Here is a 19,813-nt window from a genome sequence, read left to right as displayed (position 1 = left end):
CGGGTTAGAAATTAAGTCCACGAAGGACCTGCAACGATATAAACTATAAACAAAAGATATGAGTATCAACATATCTAATTATTCAATAAGAATTTTTTATCATGTGATAAACTCTTCGTTTCTTATATAAATATTTTGCTCTTGTTTACCAGTAAACCTTACTTATTTTGATGGATTTTATAGGTTTTCTAAAGAAAGATTTGATAGGTTCTTTCCTGTTGTTCGTTAAAGTCAATAGGTTAATTAAATACATAATAAATAGATGGTAAAACTTGAACACTTTTTAATTACAACATCCAATTTTGTAAAATATAAAATTCAAGATATTTCTACACCATTTCATATTCAGATATACAAAAATAAAGTATAGCTGACAACATTGGACTCATGACCATCCCATTTTTTTTTCCTGAAAAAAAAACACACCATTTCATATTGTCGTTCAGGTGGGTTGCATGCATTCTGGGCATTGAATGCATGCAAGTTTAGTTGGACGTTAGAAAATTACGTTAATAAGGGTCTTTATAGAATAATTTAAAATACATTTTAAAAGTATTTCAAAAACTATTTTGATTTATTACAATCTCAGATTTTTTTAAGATAACTTATTTTTAAAATAAAAACCTAAAAGTTAAAAGTATGCCCTAAGACTTAAACCATGATGGATGGGGCTAAAGACACTATTACCACTTAGCCAAAAGAACATTTTAAAATTTCGTTTATTTATTTATATTAATATAATATATAAATAATAAAAAAAAAAGTAGGGGACTTGAACCCCTAGGCCTATATTAAATCAGAATTATCCACTTTTATGTCTAGTAAGTTTTCGAACTAAAAAGTGTATGTACGTGAAGCAAACACCACGCTTCAGTAAATACTAATTAATTGTGTGTCTACGACTTAACTAGAAGAAGAGAAGGTCATAATTTTATAAAACATTTTTTAATGTTGAAGCTTGTATGATGTATACTTCTTTGTTGTATGAATGTTACCATTTTATGCCCTCTTTTCAAGAGGAAACCATGGAACATGCAATCTTAGGTTACACTCGTGCTAAATCTATTCGAAAAATTTGTACGAAAGACCCTTTTTTGGGTCCAAAATGTCAAATGACCCATTTTTTTTAAAAAAAAATGTAAGTTGACCCTCTGCTGACATCATCGTCATATCAGATTACGTAAATTGCCCTCACAAGTGCCTCAGGTTATAAGTCTCGCTCTCGTATGGTCAAACACTCTCGCTCTCGCTTTAAATTTTCTAGTTTGATGTGATTGCTCGTCGGTGTACGAATGATTTGACAATTTTCATGACTGAAGCCTCAAATCAATAATACCTAAACACAATACAATAGTAATTTCTTTAAACTCTAAACTCCATTTCAACGATGATTACTTCCCTGATTTTCGAAGGTGTTTTGTTGAACGGAGTTTTTTCGAACGAGGCTTTTTCAAAACGAAACAAGTTTTTAAAAACAGTGTTTCATTATTTTGAGTTTGTTTCATTATTTTTGCTGTGTTATTTCTAGAAATGTATGAATTAAGCATTACGAAATTTTGTATTGGGAGAGAGAGAGAGAACGAGAATGAGAGAGAGCAAAAGTAAGAGAGAGAGCGAGATTAAAAGAGATTAAGAGATTAAGAGAAAGAGCGAGTTTAAGAGAAAGAGCAAGAGTACACTTCAATTGCTTGTACAACTTAATGACAAATATTCTCTTGCTTTGTAGGATGCCATAAAAGTGTCTACTTATTCGATATAGAGGTGATTAAGATGAGAATGAAAGTTCGTATATTGGGGCGAGCTGACAGAAATTATTGTGCTTGTTACATTGAAGTGTGAAGAACTTAAATCTCACATTTACAGGGTTACAAATGTCAGTTCTTCAGAGTTTTATCTTATAATAAGAGTTAAATATAAACTTGAATATGAAGCCCCTCCACAATACATAAGGAACGATGATGATGTTCGCTTTCTTCTTTTCCGAGAAGAGCTTAGTACACTTCAATTATCTGTAACGTTAAAATCAAATCAAGACAAAAATATTAAAATTGGGTTCGAAAATGTGAGTTATGATGATACGACTATGGAAGACAATACAAGGAATCATATGAGTTTCATCAGGAAAAGGATGATATTCCATTGTCTACCAGTACTGTACCATCAACATTATCACTAGACAACGATCGTACTAATCCAGCATGATTGAATACAATGAATTATGATGATACAGAATTGGATGATACTTCGGTTGTTGGTAATGAGAGATCATCTAGCTAGATTATATAGATTGTGATCATCTAGAACAACGTTGTGGTCCTTCAATGGATGGTAATGAGCAACTAGTAGGATTGAATGAAATGGATCGTGATCATAGAAATGTATGTTATTCTATAGCAGCTTCAGTGGTTCCACTAGTCTTCAAGTCATAAGGGAGAGTTGATTATGTCTAGTACCTCTTCATCTGAGACAGACGTTGAAGCTGGTCAACTATTTTTTAGTAAAAAGGACTTAAAAATGCGATTATTAATTTTGTCCATCAACAAAAATTTTGAATTTAGGATCAGAAAGTCCACAAAATCTTTGTTCACTGTCAAATTTATTGGGGAGACTTGTAAGTGGAGCCTTCGTGCAGTGAAAATGAAAGGGTCTGATATATTCAAGATCACAAAGTACTCACATTCGCACACACGTTCCATCAGAATTCTGAATCACGACCATAGACAAGTAACTGCTATGGTTGTTGGTCAGTTGATTAAAGATAAGTTTACAGGCATATGACGTATTTATAAACCTCTTCATATCGTTGAGGATATGAGAAGAGAGATTATGGCGTGAACATAAGTTACGATAAAGTGTGGCATGCAAGGGAAGCTGCATATAATCTCACTAGAGGTACTCCAGAATACTCATATGTCATACTACAGGCTTATGGGGAAGCGTTAAAAATAAAGAATCTGGGTACAGTGTTTGAGATTGAACTTGAAGATGATGTGCATTTCAAGTATATGTTTATAGCATTAGGGCCTTGTATTAGAGGTTTCGCAACCGGCCTGTGATAATTGTTGATGGGTCACACTTGAAAGGAAAGTATAAAGGGACTATGTTGGTTGAAATTTCTATGGAGGGGAACAATCAATTATACCCACTAGCATATACAATAGTAGACAGTGAAACTGATCAATCGTGGAAATGGTTTATGTGAATTTGAAATTCACTATCAAAGAACCCGATAATCTGGTATTTGTGTCGATCGAATGGTATCTATCAGTAATGTTATTCGTGCATTTTTTTCTCACGGCATTTCATGGATTGTGCACATGGCACATAGAATAGAATCTTATTACAAACTTTAAGGATAGTACGATCGTTGGGATATTTAAAGATGCAACAAGGGCATTTAGCATGACAAAGTTCCATAAAAAATGGGAGGAACTTCGTAGTTTTTTAGACGGTGTTGTCACGAAATATCTCGAAAACATCGGTCTTCAAAGGTGGACACGGGTTTACCAAATAGAACAAAGATATGACAACATGACGTCCAACAGTACAGAGTATTTCAATTCGTTAACTAAAGAGTATTGGTTATTGCCCATAGTATGCTTGATTGAACATGTTAGAGGAATGCTTCAATCATGGTTCTACAAACGAAGGAATTACTGGACATCTCGAACAACATTGCACTCTGACTACTGTGAAACACGATATCAGGTTGAGTCTATTGATTGTTATCGAGTCCACGTGCGAGATAATCAATTAGACGATATTATAAATCTTCACTCAAAGGAATGCATGTGTAAGGAATTCGAATCACTTGGTATCATGCAATTGTGGCCGTCAGGGAACAAAACATACCCATCTAGAGCCTTTGCAGTCGATTTTAGACAGTGGACTCTCTAATGATTGCATATGCGGAGCCTATAAATCCACTCAGGCACATATCTTAATGGAAGAGACCTTCTGGATATGTAGAAAAGTCTATCTTTCCTCCAAAGTTTTTGGCACAAGTCGAGCGATGGAGAGTGAGAAGAATACCATCCAGAGGAGAATTTCGCAAACAAATAAAATGTGGTAGGTGTGGGAATTATTGGCATAACCGACAAAACTGTAGCAAATCGCTCACAACTGTGTGACATACTGAAAATGGCAGAACTAACTCAAATGTTGGTCGAGGTTGATTGTCTAAATATAGACCCATGGCACTTTAATTATCTCAATGTACTCACTTTGTATGTCTCCACCTCTCAAAATGTCACTCGTGCTCTTGTTATGTATACTCTTACAATGTCACTCGTGCTCTTGTTATGTATACTCTTACAATGTCACTCATGCTTATTAATAGACTCATGCATAGACTCATGTTTTATGTATAGACTCTTAGAATGTCACTCATGCTTATGTACAGACTCTTATGAATACCATCAGAATGTAAGTCTCGCTTTCTCTCAAAATCTTGCTCTCTCAATGTATTGCTCTCTCCATAAGTCTCGCTCTCTCTCAAAGTCTCGAACTTTAAATATATATAGTGAGAATAAGTAACAGATTCCAATGAAGTTTTATATACCTTTTTTTTTAAACGAAAACGGAACTTTGATATAATAATACATTGATATAATGTTTTATATAATGTTTGAACTTTGAACTTTGAACTTTGATATAATGTTTTATATACATTGATATAATAGAAAGAGCAATAGCTTAATTACAATGAGACAAAATACAAAGAGACAAAATATCAAACCAAAGCAAACAAGAACTGAAAATTGCAAACTGAGGATCAGTAGATGCACCCGGACATCTCAACTAGGTTAACACCCCCATATCACCCTCATCATTTTCAATACGAGATATAATAATTCAGAGACTACGAACATAAAAAATACATGCTTTACATACATAAAAAATACATTAAAAAATACGTGTTTTATACACATAAAAAATACAAAGTGTTCGCCCACATCTGACATACTAACTGCATCCTATATCCACCCATTCTCTCCTGAGTGATTACGGAAGGATCAACACCAATCACCACATGTTCTAGTAATTTTACTGCAAAGATGCCACAATCAAGCAACCTGTGTTGTATGTTGGCGTCAATAGGTCGAGTGATTTTCCAACGAGATGTGGGTAGGTCCGACTTTGAACGTTCCACGTCACAGTAGTGAAGTAGGAATGGTACTGTGAAAGTCAATGACTCCATCCAAGTCCCCAGCTTCATCATTGGTGTGTGACGGAAGTGAATCAAAAACGAATATATAAGCTTTATTAATGTCCATTACAAGGACCATTCAGTGCTCACTAATATTCATTGTCATATATACAAAATCTACATCTACCCATTTGACATCGAATTTACCGGTGACGTAGTCCTTGTACGTGTCTTCATCCTCCCATACTAAGGCAGCCTCCAGTCTCTACTTACTATTTATTCATTTAAATAGCCCACTAGAGCATTAAGGCGACTTTGCAAAATAAAATGAGAAGTTAAGTAATCACATATATCATAGCAAAATGACTCTCATAGCAAAATATATCAAAGTTTATCGTTACTCCAATTGGCAAGATGGTGAACTTGTGCATGCACATGTCAGGTCGGTTATAAAACTTTTCTTTCATTTAATTAAATAAAGTATTTGTGGTCTGCACAAAAAATTACTACGTCAATCAAAGTACAAGATATCCAATTGTAAAGAAGTCAAGGCTAGGAAACTTACATCGCACTCAACCCACAAGCTCAGTTCAATCAATTCCTTGAAAAATTGCTTCGATAGTGGCTTAAAGGAACTCTCTCGAACCCAGTTATCGGTATTTTCATCAGTGATCCAGCCCATCATTTCTGTAAAGATATTAAGTGAAACATCATGTGCTACGTTGTACCCGACAATCGCTCTGAATAGTGATGTAGGCACACCCGGGAGAGGATATTTAACCTTTTTAGACAGAAGGTGTACCCTAGAATCCACATATTTTGTTATGTTGTTATTTAGTTGAGCTAGAGGTGTATATTTATCAACACCTTTCCTCTTACGACTAGTTCAAGATTCCTACATAAACAGATAACAAAAAATTACTCATCGAAAAATATAAAAGAATATAATTTAAAATCACGAAATATAAATAAAGATCACCGATCAATAAATTACTCACCAATGTAACTCCTTATGTGGTCGTAACAATATTAGAAGTGTCGGCCTCTGAGATATCAGACATATCGGTTGCTGCATGTGGCATGATGAGTATATCAGACGTGTCAGCCTCTGGATGTAGGATGTCAATGGGTGAGTTAGACACGTCAAACTGTGTATGTGGGACGTCGACCTCTATAGGTTGGACGTCAATGGGTGATGTTATGGTATCGGGCTCTAGAGGAAGAATGGGAGTAGGTGTAGTGGAATTTGGAGGTTCTACAGGGAGATGGGAGTATGAGAGGCAGTTGCATCAATAGTATCGAGATTAATAGGTGGGATGAGCGAAATCGTGGCATCGTCACCTGTATGTGGGATGGGTGACTTGTCGTCTCCTCAATCACCATGGAACCCTTCGATTAGTAAACATAAAATGATGAGTTCACAAACACGAAAAAAATTAAATATAAAGCAACGATAGTAAATGCAAATCTTGCACATAGACCGCAACAGTGACTGGATGGCCGACAATTGTGCTTTCATGTCTGTCATGTTTTCCTCGATCTTGGATACATGACTATCTATACTCGATATACGGCCATCCAACCTCGATAATGAGTTGTCAATGCTCCGCAGGTACGAATAAATAGAATCGTTGGGATTGGCTCCCTCCCTACAGCCAGCACACTCAGGACATTCCTCATCCATAGATCTCTCTATGGGAATCCACATGATGGACACCATGTGGGTTCAACTCATCCTCATCGCGTACGTCTCACACCACATCATGAAACATATCATCACTAGGTGTGTATGTCCCTCCCTCCACCTTTCCACATTCAGCATCCTCGTGCTCAGAATACTCATGTTCATCATTGTTACCTCCATGATGATCATCATTGTCGCTTTCAAAACTACCTCCACTACTCGACCTACTGCCACTTCCAGTATTATCATCATTGGCACCTAGATCGAATATAGGTCGTCTGTCCACTAGGGTATCCTGAAACTCCCTCTTGGCGTCGGTCATGACAAGACCCTCTTTAACCCTTGTCTACATTAACATCCCAGTAAAACGGTTAGTGTCAATTTAATAACCAAATAAACATATTATGCATAAAGTACACTTACATTGTTAGACTCGAATATGTCTCTCTCGAATACTTTGAAGGACACTGAATGAGAGCATGACCATCATAATATACGAGGCAAAGCCACCTTGCTCCTTCACTTCGCAATGTTCCCAGGTATCGCTGCGAGGATCCCGTAAGTCCATACCTAAATAAAATTAAACATATATTAAAAACAATAATAATGTTAAATCAAACAACACAATTATTATGTTAAGCAAATTTACCTAAAACGCTTATGAAAATCCACGTTAAGTGTCCAAAGCTTATGAGCAATACAAAGCCGTTACGTTTGAAGAGTTTTTAGTTTTGGTTGGGTTTCAGTAAAAGGGTAAGAAGACAAAAAGATGAGGACATTTACGTAACCTAATATGAGAATGATGTCAACAGAAGGTCAATTGACATTATTTTAAAAAAATGGGTCATTTGACATTTTGGATCTAATAATGGATCATCCGTACAAAATTTCCAAACTATTCCGCACGTGCTTTTGTGGACGATTTTCACATTTTCTTGGCTTGGAAAGGTGGGTTGATATTTCGATTGAGTTGTTTTCCGACGATTTTGCTTTGGCATGTGTTGGAGATTGTACCTATTTGGAGTCATAGACACAAGGTATGTGATAATTTACCCAAGTGGCTTTTGATATTTTGATTTACATGGCCAGAGGCTGGAACTGGAAGGTTCAAAAGAACATTTATGGCCTTTTTTCTTTCCCGTGAGATAGTAAAATAAATTATATTCTCCTCCAGTAAGGTTAACGGCGTTGAAAACACAAGCTAGTCCCCCCACCCAAAATTCCTTACGTGAATATTCAGCTATTAGGAGCTTTGCATTTTGATCCGCATTTGTACTGGTGCAGCTCCTTCAAAACTCCATCTTGTAACGCTTTCATTTTGAGTTCATTCAGTTTCTCTGGCTCGAAACAGGAAGCTTGCAAGTCTTTGACGGCATATCTTAGCAAATTCGTGGTGCTGAAACTCGATCAGGAGAGGGCCTCGAGCTTTGAGAATGGTCCTATCAAGAAACAGTAAAAAAGACAAGCACATTGCAGTTTCACCCCACGAATTCACAAACTCATCCACATCCCCGACTCCATCAACAACACTGGCTCACGCATAGCCCAACCACCACAAACTCGCCACGTTTAAACTTAGTCACCTGAGAGAGACATTATTGCAAGATTAACCACCCCATGGGATTCAAGAGCAGTAAACAAACACAATTACGATAGCACACCAGAAAAATCAATCTCTAAACATTGGGAGTGTGACAGGCATATAAATGATAAGAGGCAGACTTTGATTGAAACCAAAAATAAAATCACAAAGGTTATGACTTGAATGAACAATATTATAGTGTCACTTATCCTTAAGAAAATGAATGATTTGTTTTTTTTAATGAAAAAAACCTTGAATATACAAAAGCATACCAAAAAAACCAAACCCACAAAAAAGTAGCAACAAAAAGGAAGGAGTTGTTGGGAAACCTGTGCAACAACGCATGTTGGAAGCGCCGGGGATGTCAAAAACCAGTTTGCCAAGACAAAGTGTGTCGGGTTCAGGCTTTGTAATATCTCCAATATGTTCCGATCAATGGAACAGTTTGCTTCAACATCCACAAGACAGCACCCTCCGCCGTACAGTCCACTATGAGTTTCCTGCCGGAGCTGATGGTGAAACGCACAGCAAGGGGATATCCATGGACAACCATGCTGCTTTGGCCTCCACAGAAGTCATAAAGCTCAAATTAAACATTTCAGCAAGTAATAAAATTTTGATTCGAATTTGTTACTCTGCAAAAAAAGTTAGTATATTTAGCACCGCCTATAACCCGCCAAAATAAATTGTTAGGCAAGCCTGAATAAAATTTTCAGTATGTAAGAATGTGCATGCCATTGCCAGCTACACAGAATAACATTTTCTGAGTCGTGACATAGGGTTTAAGAGCATAAGACAAATTCCATCTCCTTCAACCCTGCTTATTATTAGAAAAAGCATATACATTAACGTCAATTGTAGGATGATCGAGTGCAACCAAGATAGAGGAATTCATCATAATCAGCTTTGCAATCTAATATTTTAAACCTTGTTCCATTAAGACGTAATCATCTAACTACTTGTCTAGGGAGGGGGGCCTAAAATACAATTAGTTTGTGGGGAAAGGGAAAAAATGGGACTAGGCTAACAAGTTACCATACAAAAATGTTAAATCTATATGGTACATTATACAGACCGTGCCAGAGATATCTAAACATTTACTGTAACATTCAAACTGCTGATGGAGATCATGAAGTGATGATCATTCAGGAATGTGTTCTATCATCTTCTGCCAGGGCTATAGAAAAGTAAGGATACATTAAACAAGTTAAGCATCCTCATCCTTGTCCTCATCTTTGTCCGTATCATCACCACCATCATCAGCTTCCTCTTCTTCATCACTCATGTTATTTATCACATCTGTGATAATATCCTTCACCTCTGCTTTCCTATGCATTAAATCCACACCGAAGTGGGTACCTATTACAAACAATTGCCAAGTCAGCATAATAACAGGCAATTCTTTCATGAATATGCCAAAAATCATGTGTGTGTGTGTGCGTGTGTGCATATAACAAGGGAATACATACCAAGTTGCCTGAGAATGTCAGACAAAGTTGCCTGCACATAACAGATAAAGGGAAGTAAGGATAAAAAGGAGCATTATTTCTAACCATTCATAACGAATCCCATAAGACCAAATTTTTGTACTTACAGTATTGAAATCAACTTGCTTCAGAATATTAACTACAACTTCATGCATCTCCTCCCTACTGGGTTCTTTCTTAACTTTCTTGCTACTTTTTCCCTTACCTAATATCACAGAAAGATAACCATGAGCCAGTGTTTCTGCTGTAATCTAAGAGTCCAAAAAACTGTGTACAAGAATAAAGGTAAACAATTCTCGTAAAATAGTGTAGAAAGATAACGGTGTACTACTGCTAGGTAACTGTCCCTTTTACAAGAGAGACTGTGACCTTCTGCCACCCAACCTTTTGGGTGAGCACTAGTAAAGATCTTGTAAATAAAGCATTATATCCAATAGGGTTTAAGCCTTTCAAAAGTGAATAATAAAGCTCAAATTCACAACTGCTTTCAAAATTATTGAAAAATGCTATAACCCCTCCCAAAAAATAAATATAAATAAAAAAGCCTACGAATTGAATGACCCCAAAAGATAAAAGTGAAACAATTAGTAGGAAGGCAATTTACCTTGCTCTTCCACAGAAATCTTTGCAGGGGCTTTGCTTGTTTGTTTCTTGCCTGAAGGTTTTTCCTTCACGGGCTTCTTTTCCTCCACTTTTTGCTTTTTTGGCGTGCCCTTTGGCTTTGATGGTGAGGCAGCAGATTTGACAGCATCCTTTTTTGAAGTCGAATTAGATGATTTCTTTGTTGATTTTGCAGCTTCTTTAGCAGATTTTACAGCTGCTTTCTTTGAAGAAGATTTTTCAACAGATTTAGAACCAGAATCATCTTTTCCAGCCTTCTTAGATGACTTTTTTGGACTAGGCATTTTTTCCAGTGTCTTATCATCCTCATCTGATTTATCTTTTTCATCAATTTCTTCTTTTGAGGCAGTTGCATCATCATCGTCATCTTCTTTATCATGGGAATCATCCTTCTCATTTGAGGTTTCAACTTTATCCTCTTCTTCTTCCTCAACCTCCGACGTATGTTTTCTCTTCTTTGTAGGCTGAGATTTTTGTTTCTAGAGGAAAGTAACAAAAAGTTGTTAATAACAGAAAGACGAAGGTTAGACACAAACTAGCAGGCCCTGAACATCAAAGTTATGGGGCCTACATACTCCTAAAAGCCAAACATGCCCTACAATACTAAAGAATGAATACCTTAGCAGGCACTTCTGCAGATTCTCCAGAACCAACTGTCTTGCCTGAACTGGCCCTCCGTCGCTTTTTGACTTTCTGAAATGCAAACAGACAACAAGATTTTAGAAGTGTAACAATTGATGATACTCAATACAACAATGATTGAATAAAACCTGCTCCTTGTCAGCCAGCAAAACATCAGTTGTAGCATGTGGTGACTCCAAAAATTCTAACAACTTTGCTGAGAGCTCCTCCTGAAAACATAGGACTGAAGAAGTAAGTTCGAGGCAGAACAAATAAATCCAACACATGCTATAGATATTTTGGCTCATAAATTCTTGCCTTCTTTACACTGGCTTTATTTATTGGGATATTTAACACGTCACAAAAATCCACCAATTTTTCTTTCACACACTTATCAAGCTTCTCCTTTACCTTCGTCCTTTGTTTTTCCTGCCAAGAACACATGAACCATCAAGTAAATACATACACGGCTGCAAAATTAGAAATCAAGACTATATTATCACTTAGCTCATGTTACAACTCAGTTGATACACATTAGACAATCACTAAAGGCTTTTACTAATAAAAAAAGGCAGTAGAAAGTTAGATAATGAAATACCTCATTCTCTACCCAAACATAACCCGAAAACTGGCTTATATTCCTTTTCAAGGTTTGAGCCTGCATAAAATAGGCATTCCAATACACATAAAACGATCACTACAAGCCAGCCAATAAATTAAAAACAATATGAATATCTATTGTTAATTGAACCAGGGTAGCTACTAGCTACACCAAATCAAAAATAATTTTTATCACCTTTGCTTTCTTTCCAAACAGAATTGTATGAAGTAGTTGCAGATTGTCATCAGCTTTTCTCTTTGACAATTTGAAAGCCACTGAAATAGTTTTTACCGTTAGCTAATTAGAAAGGGTGTAGTCAAAAAGTTAAAATAGGTCTACAAGAGCATCCACAACAGCAGTAGGTTTAACATCCTTCACATCAGTAAACAATTCACTCCAAGCAAGATAGATTCTCACAAGATAAGACTCGGGCATGATAAGACTTGTAAAACATGGGAACAACTAATAGATGAACCACTCTGTCATTTCTAACATACAAGATACACAATGCTTTGAACTGAATAAAAGCACACGAACACTAACAGTCAACACATTTTCATTTTAATATGGATGAACCACTCCATCATTTTTAACATACAAGATACACAATGCTCTGAACTGAATAAAAGCATACGAACACCAACAAGTCAACACATTTCATTTTAATATGCATCTTAAATTCTTCCTCCAAGTTAAACGAACAGTTAAGTTCAACTGAGGATTAAGAGAGCAGATGTCCAAATTCATTTTATTAAATAAAAAATATATTATTTAAAAATTTAAATAAATAAATTTAAATTAATTAATTAATTTTAAAAAAAAAAAAAAAAAAAAAAAAAAAAAAAAAGAAAGAAAAACAGTTTTGACCTCTGAAGAATATGAGGAAATCATGTCAGTGGTGAACAATTTTCCCCTTAGATACATAATTTATCAGGATTTTTATTAATCTAATAACAACTGGACCGATTTTGCATTCACAAAACAGCCAACCACACTATCTTCTAATGCATGAAAACCCTGAATATATTGACCAATGATCTAATTGAATTTGACAATTTGACAGAGCTATGGTGGCTTATCATGACAGTTTCTAATTTCTAAGCACTTTCACCTCTACAGATAATTTTCCAGCTGGCAGTTGAAAATCCAGCTTCAAGCAATGTGAGATAAAAGACTGGAGAAATATAGCAACGATGTCATGAAGACCATTAGAAGAAGCCACATTGGAGGGCTGACGTTAAACGCATAATACAATTCAACAGACAGAACATTCCAATAATGAATTGAACAAGAAATACATCCGAACCAACATTAAAAACAAAGTAAGAGACAATCTAAATTATGATAGCAAATGTCAGTGTGCACTTGATTGTTCTAGCCCACATCAATAACAAAAGAACTAAGAACATTTGTATGAATTTCGATGGAAAATATTACACGGAAATCAAGACATACCGTTTGGAATATCCTTCAGCGTAGTGCCGCGGCCCTGAGAAAAAAAGAAGCGCAATTTAAAATATGGAAAAAAAAGAAAGAAAGAAAGAAGAAAGAAAGAAAGAGACCCAAGTAAACGTAACATACAGTGAACTCACCAACATACCTTTTCAATTGAGAGAGTTTTGCTTGCAGAAGACCTTCCCAACCTCCCTGGCGATGGCACGGAATACCGCTCAACTGTCTTTCTCTCCCTGGCTGGCCTCTCAATGGTTGGGGTGACCGGCTCCTTCAAACTGGAATCTTTTTTTCCTTTCTTTTCTGCAGAATTTTTTCTTGATTTCACAGACGCATTTCTATCCTTCTTAGCATCGACCTTTGATCCCTTCTTCGAAACCTCGCTTTCTTCCTCTTCACCTTCGCCTTCAGTTTCAACCTCGTTGTCACCTTCATCGTCCTCCTCTGCGCTTTCTTCCTCTTTCTTGTCAGAATTTGTTTCTTCGGCTTCATCATTTTCAGCAGTGCCCTGTTCCTCACCTTCTTCTTGAATTTCCGGGTCAGCTTTCTCCTCCTCATCCTCCTTACTCTCACCGGGTTTAGCATCACCATTTACCTCTTCGCTAGTAGCTTCCTCTTTATCAGCTATGTCAGTCTTTTCTTTTTCCAGCTTCCGGCCTCGGGAAGCATCTTCATCCTTGCTGTCTTGCTTCCCTTCGAGTTTCTTTTTCTCCCCGACAGGAGCTCCGTCACCTGCTTTCTTGTCCTCTATGTTCAGAGACGCCATAGAAGTTGGAAAGAAGACAAAACCTGGGAATTGTAGGTAGAGAAGAGTAGAGGGCTGAGAGTCGAAGGGGATTGTGAATTGGGGAGAAACCCTAGAAAGGGTGGGGGAAGAAAGAAGGGGAATTAGTAGCAGAAGGAAGAGAAGGGGTTTGGAAAGTGAAAGCGCGTAGATGGAAAGAGAAACAGAGATGGGATCGGGAAAATTGGGTTAGTTTTGAGGAAGTGGCAAATGAAATCTAGTAGAGGGCGGGGAGAAGAAGCGGGGTTTCAAAATTTTTAGAAGCCAAAAACTAAAAATGTTAGCGGGCTCGCGCCTGCTTTTGGGTTTTTATCCCTCTGCTTCCCTCCCGGCGATCCCCCCCACCTCGAGGCCTCTACCAATTTTCCCTTTTTCTTTCCCTTTTTCTTTTAAAAAAAAATAGGAAAAACAAAATAATATGCCTCTTCCCCTTCGGCTCTTCCTCTTCCATAGGATTAGCATAATCCCATATATCTGCGGTCGCCACGTGTGCATCTCGCTGTTACTGATCAATTATTACACTCTTTAACTTATTATTATATTTCTCCCCAATAATATCCTATTGGTTCGTTCTATTACACTCAAAACCCCCACTCCTCAATTCTAAAATTTTTACCATAACTGTATATCTGCATGATTATTTTTTCAATTATTTTCAATTTTAACAACCTTGATGGATTGTTTTTGTTAAATTTTGGTTAACATCCTCTTTTTGTTTGATTTTTGAATTTTATTAAATTTTAGTTATTATATTTTCAATAAATCTTGAATTTAATCTCCACTACTAGTTTGTTGTGGATTTTTTTTTAACTTTTTGTTATATATTAGTATTTTTACCATCAATTGCCAAAATGTATTCACATTTATGTATTTTCTTGTATGGATATTATTATTATTATTTGATTAATTTCGATAATTTAAAAAAAAAAAAAAACTTGGAGGGATTAAATTTAAGATTGTTGAAAGTATAGGGACTAAATTTAGACAATTGAAAGTATAGGGACTAAAATTGAAAAAACGATGTCGTGGGTCGATTATGGAATCAAGGGTAAAATGGTCAACGAACAATAAACGAAGAAGAAAAGAGCAAGGCCAAAGGAAAGATGGGCCTAGTCAGCCTCGACTAGCCCATCAATAAGGGCCCATGGTTGATAAGCCTAGCATAAGCTTAGCCAAAAAGGGATGGAATCCTAAAAGCGCTAGGTAAGAATGTTGGACTGGTTAGCCTTGACCCAAGAGAATCCAGGAACAGTCGGCCCAAAAACCCTAATCAAACATGGAATAGAAGAAGAATTGAAACCTATAAATACATCATTATAACTCCATATGAGGTAACTTAAAATTCCAAGTCTCTTTCTATTTCATAATTCTCTTACTGACATAGGCAATGGAACCTTTTTTTTTTATTTTGCAGGTCCTTTCTTCCCCATATTACAAATTTACTCTTGATGTCGCATGAAGGTTATATGCGCTTTCCCTTAGCCAAAATTTGACATCAATAGTTGGCGTCGTCTATGGGGACAAGAGTAATCTACCAATGCAAAATTAAAGAAATAAAAGCTATAATGGCCTAGTTCCCATAAATCATGATAAATAAGAAATTTTGAAGACGAAAGCCATGGATGAATCGAATCCCTATGACCAAAATCAAAGGAAGCCAATGTGTTGGAGAGTGGAAGTCGAGTTCAAGACGACTTAGGTCGAGGCCAAGGCCAAGGCTACCAATGTCGAGGATGAGTCCGAGATCAAGGCTACCATTGTCAAGGCAAAGGACATCAAACTAAGGCCAAGGAGATCAATTTGAGGTGAAGAGTCAAGTCTGACGTTGAGGCTCGAAATTATTAATGGGGTGCGAAGTTATAACTAAAATTTCACAAGGGTCGATCGAGGCCGACCCAAAGCACATTAGCGAACAATATTTTCACCGTCCAAACACATCCAAGTACACCATACACACTATAGAAGATAATCTGGATCGATGTCGAGATCGAGGCCAACCTCAAGCATATAAGGGCTAGAAATCACCCTATCATAACGTCTAGAAAATTTCGTGTGTTGGGGTTGATACCCTAAATCTCGTGGGTTCTGCAGTTTGTAATTGTAATGTACAAATATTTTATTAATTTAACAAAAATATGAGATATTTTATTTGACATTTAGTAGCATTAACCCACAAACCAATAAACTAACATCTAAGATTATATTTTGTAGCTTAAACATGTATGCAGAGACATACGGGTGAATCGCGTTTAAGTGATAACCTAAATGGTCTTGTGACGTCCCAAAATTTTAGGATAAACTCAATTTGCTTTATCTTGGGAGAAATTGAGGATTTTGTTGAAATATATGTATGTGTGTGTGCTATGTGAGGAGTTGTTATTATTTCTTTTTTTTTAATTGAGGAAAAAGAGGGAAGTTAGGGTTTAAAGAGAACTTTTTTTTATTGTATATTAGGTTGGCCTCGATTTATGTGCAAAGCAAAGACAAAAAAAGGAAGCAAATTCTTTCCCCTTCCTTATTTGTGATGGTGCCCCCCTTTTCTTCTCCTTGTCCCACTCGAGTACGGCTTCTGGACGACGGACGCACGCACACTACACCGATGACTGCTTCCGAACGAAGCTCACTACCATTCGTGCCTTGGTCAGTCGCACACCAACCCAGCCCTCGTCGTCGTTCGTTCACGTTACCGGCCAGTGCCTATCACCGTCGATCCAAAGTCAGTCTTCTTGTCGGCGTCGATCTAAAACCAGCGCATGTCGCTTGCAATCAAAAGATGTCAAAACCAAGCCAAACGTCGTTCTTACTCAGTTATGCCAGTTACCAAGATTCTGTGATTTAGTAAGCTTTAGGTTTTTGGAATGCCCATTAATATTGGTTTAAATTTTGGCCAAAACTAATTCACCCAAAAATTTTGAGGTTGAATTCAGGAATTTGAGATTTTGTTTTAGCACGTTGTCCAACTTAGTAGAGATTTGATTTAGGTTGCTTAATTGAAGTGTTGTGGTGGTTTTATAATAAACTACGTGTTGGGTGAGTGGTTTAAATTTATGTAGAATAAAATTATGATTTAGAATCTGAAGTTAAGTGTTAAAATTCAATTTGGGTGGTGCTTTAGGATTCGACTCAAAGTGTATGGAACTTGGTAGTTGGTGTACTTGAAGTGGATTTTGTGTCTAAACTTGAGGTAAGTGTTTCACTACCGGTTCGCTCTCGAACCCAATTTATTGATAATTATGTGATTACACTGAAAACATGATTTTGTTTGTTTGAATGAACTATTATGACTTGTTATGTTGTACTGTTGAGGGGGTTATCGACGCTTATGTTTATGCTATGTAAATTTTGAATGTATGTAAATGTTGCGGTATATGAAGATGGATGAAATTTATGACCGACTTGTAAGCTATTAAGCTGACCTAAGATTATGTTTGTAAGTCATGCCTAGGTTAGACTGACAGTGGTTGTTAGAGGTCTCATCGAGCCACGCACCTCCCATGTTGTGAGCCTTCAGGTTCACCCTTTTATGCCTATGTTACAGGGATCCCTTGAGATCACCATTCATGCTTATGACTGTGCCCTTCGGGTTCACTTTTTATGCTTATGCCTAGTGCACTCGAGTATCGATAGGAAGGCTAACAATTCACCTAGTGGGTCGCTTATTGGGTATATTTAAATACTCATCCTTTTCCTTTTATGTTTTTTTTTTTAATTTTATTTTCAGGTAAAAATAAGGATAGACCGGCGAACGACAGGAAGGATCCATGAACCGGCCAATTGAATAGGTTGTCACTTTTGCACTTAAGTTCTGTTTGATAGGGTATGATTTAAGAGCCTAACACTTTATAATTTATGAACATTTCTTTATTTCATCTATTAATTGGTTCAATTGTTATTTATTTTTTAAAATTTGGGTCAAGGTTACCCGAATTGTGTTTTCAGGTATTGAGCCTTATGTAATGAATTAAAAGTTTTACTCTTTAATTTAAATTCTTTTTTTTTCCTTGAGAAATTGGTTTTCAAGCCTATGCATACACCAAGTAGCGTCCTAGGAGCTCAATAAAAAATGTTGGGTCGTTACAGTTGGTATCAAAGCCTGAGTTTTAGGTTATGTAAACTAACTTACATCGTAAGTCCAAAATGTCCTTTATGGCCCACAAACGGATCTCTCGTCATCACCAGGTATGTCCCTTAAAGTCCTTTAGGAAATTATGCATGAAACTTTACCTGTTGTGTAGTCGTATCTGATGGGTTTCCCTACAAGCATTTATTAAAGAGTTCTGTGTGGTTATCAGGTTATGGCACCACAAACTAGAGGAAGGGGCAGTCGAGGTAAGAATGTCATTGGGGAGCAGAACCCTGATGTACAATACCCTGGGGTGCAAAGCTCAGAGACACGAAACCCACCGCCTCTTAACCCTTCTGGGTCAACCTGGTAAAGGGTTAGACCAAGAAGTGGACCTCGAAATTCAACCGTGCCCTATCAGAACCATCACCCTCAGAGATTTCGGCGGAGTACATTGCCATGGTTGCAGCAATTGGGAATGTCATCACGCAAGCTGTGGTGGGCAGCCAAGGAACATTGTGACCCAGCAAATAGCTCAACATGCACATTTGCAGCAGGTGCCACCCCTCGCGTGTAGGATTGTATCAACAGTAGCAGAAGCACAAGGATCATCTAAGCACTCAAATTCACTATTTTTGGCAAAATATAAAGCATGCTTTTGCAAAAAAAGGTGAGTTTCAAGATATACCTCTTATAAAACTTCTTCAAAGCTCCTTCACCAGCTGCTATCTTCTCAAAATCTTGTTGTAGACCACCTCAAGATCTTCCCTACTATTCTCTTGGTGCTCTAGATTGATTTGTGGGACTCAAAATAAGCTTGAATCAAAGGTAGAAGGAGAAATGCTAACTGCAAAAAATTAGTTGAAAAACTCTTTCTTCAAACCAAATTTTCTCTCAAAATCTCTATAAATTAGATGCTTGATTTTCACTCCAATCTTTTCATTATATTGCAGATAAACATGCAAAGGAGTGAGTTGCATGAGTTGCAGCTCATGCTTGGAGAAGACAAGGCAAATATATTGCTTCTTGAGTGAGCTACTTCAAAAGATGGATAATGAAAAATCTTCATTTTCCATTTAAGTGTTTTGTTTTCTTTTCCTTTTTCAATTTTATTTCAAAAAATCAAAATTTGATTTAATTAAATCTATTTTTATTTTAAAAATGAAAATTTTAATTAATTTCATAAATTAATTTTTAAATAAAACATTCATTTAATATCAAATATTAAATTAATTTTAACGTATATCCATCTTTATATATTTAAATCATATTTAAATATATATATTCTCCTATTCCTTTTAATCCTTAAATTAAACACGTAATTATATCTCATATAATTACTAATTCCTTTAATTCTAATTTGAACATTTCAAATTAACTTATCACGTTATTCTAGAGCTAATCCATTACGAGCTAGTAGGGGGACCTTGTGGACCTACATATCATGGACTCTAATGATCCGAGATTAATTGGCTAAACTCATTAGACCAAATTAATCTTCATTCATTAACTAACGGGTCACACCGCTAAAGCTCATAGTTGCACTCCCCTCACTATAGATATATTATGTCCACATGATTTAATCATAATCAGCAAGTCGATCCTTCACATATTGTTCGTAATAACGACTGGGTCAAATATCTATTTTACCCCCAAGATTACGTCTTATTCCTCAAGTACCTACTGATCCTCTAATGAACAACTGGTTTGTGATCCAATCTCTAAACCAAACTCTCTCAGCCCAGTGAGAGGGTGGGGCCTCTTGTTAA

The 19,813-nt window shown here is 36.5% G+C and overlaps 1 protein-coding gene and 1 long non-coding RNA gene across 2 annotated transcripts; both read right to left on the bottom strand.

Moving 5' to 3' along the window:
* Positions 1–5,594: 5,594 nt before the first annotated feature.
* Positions 5,595–6,287, bottom strand: LOC150037656 (uncharacterized). The gene is made up of 4 exons (XR_016527687.1): positions 6,148–6,287; positions 5,931–6,044; positions 5,715–5,836; positions 5,595–5,640 (listed from the first exon to the last, which is right to left on the bottom strand). It is a non-coding gene; the product is annotated as an uncharacterized LOC150037656 (long non-coding RNA).
* A 3,010-nt stretch (positions 6,288–9,297) lies between these two features.
* Positions 9,298–14,420, bottom strand: LOC120070864 (DEK domain-containing chromatin-associated protein 1-like). The gene is made up of 11 exons (XM_039022756.2): positions 13,346–14,420; positions 13,201–13,234; positions 11,941–12,020; positions 11,743–11,802; positions 11,463–11,573; positions 11,294–11,374; positions 11,142–11,216; positions 10,507–11,002; positions 10,010–10,107; positions 9,885–9,915; positions 9,298–9,774 (listed from the first exon to the last, which is right to left on the bottom strand). Exons 1-11 carry the CDS (start codon positions 13,961–13,963, stop codon positions 9,623–9,625), a joined length of 1,836 nt encoding a protein of 611 aa, XP_038878684.2. The 5' UTR covers positions 13,964–14,420; the 3' UTR covers positions 9,298–9,622.
* Between the last annotated feature and the right edge of the window lie 5,393 nt (positions 14,421–19,813).

The sequence above is a fragment of the Benincasa hispida genome, chromosome 2, assembly GCF_027475165.1.
Source record: "Benincasa hispida cultivar pf3 chromosome 2, pf3_genome.v1.1, whole genome shotgun sequence".
NCBI lineage: Eukaryota > Viridiplantae > Streptophyta > Magnoliopsida > Cucurbitales > Cucurbitaceae > Benincasa > Benincasa hispida.
Note: the sequence above shows the minus strand (reverse complement) of the source record. Positions and strands in the feature narration are given on the sequence as shown.

What these genes read in the sequence shown, in the direction of transcription:
- LOC120070864 (XM_039022756.2), bottom strand. Translation starts at nt 13,963, where the DNA reads ATGGCGTCTCTGAACATAGAGGACAAGAAAGCAGGTGACGGAGCTCCT. An exon ending in AAACTCTCTCAATTGAAAAG is followed by an intron (nt 13,235 to 13,345) that starts GTATGTTGGTGA and finishes TTTTTTTCTCAG; the next exon opens with GGCCGCGGCACTACGCTGAA. An exon ending in GCTGAAGGATATTCCAAACG is followed by an intron (nt 12,021 to 13,200) that starts GTATGTCTTGAT and finishes AAACTATTTCAG; the next exon opens with TGGCTTTCAAATTGTCAAAG.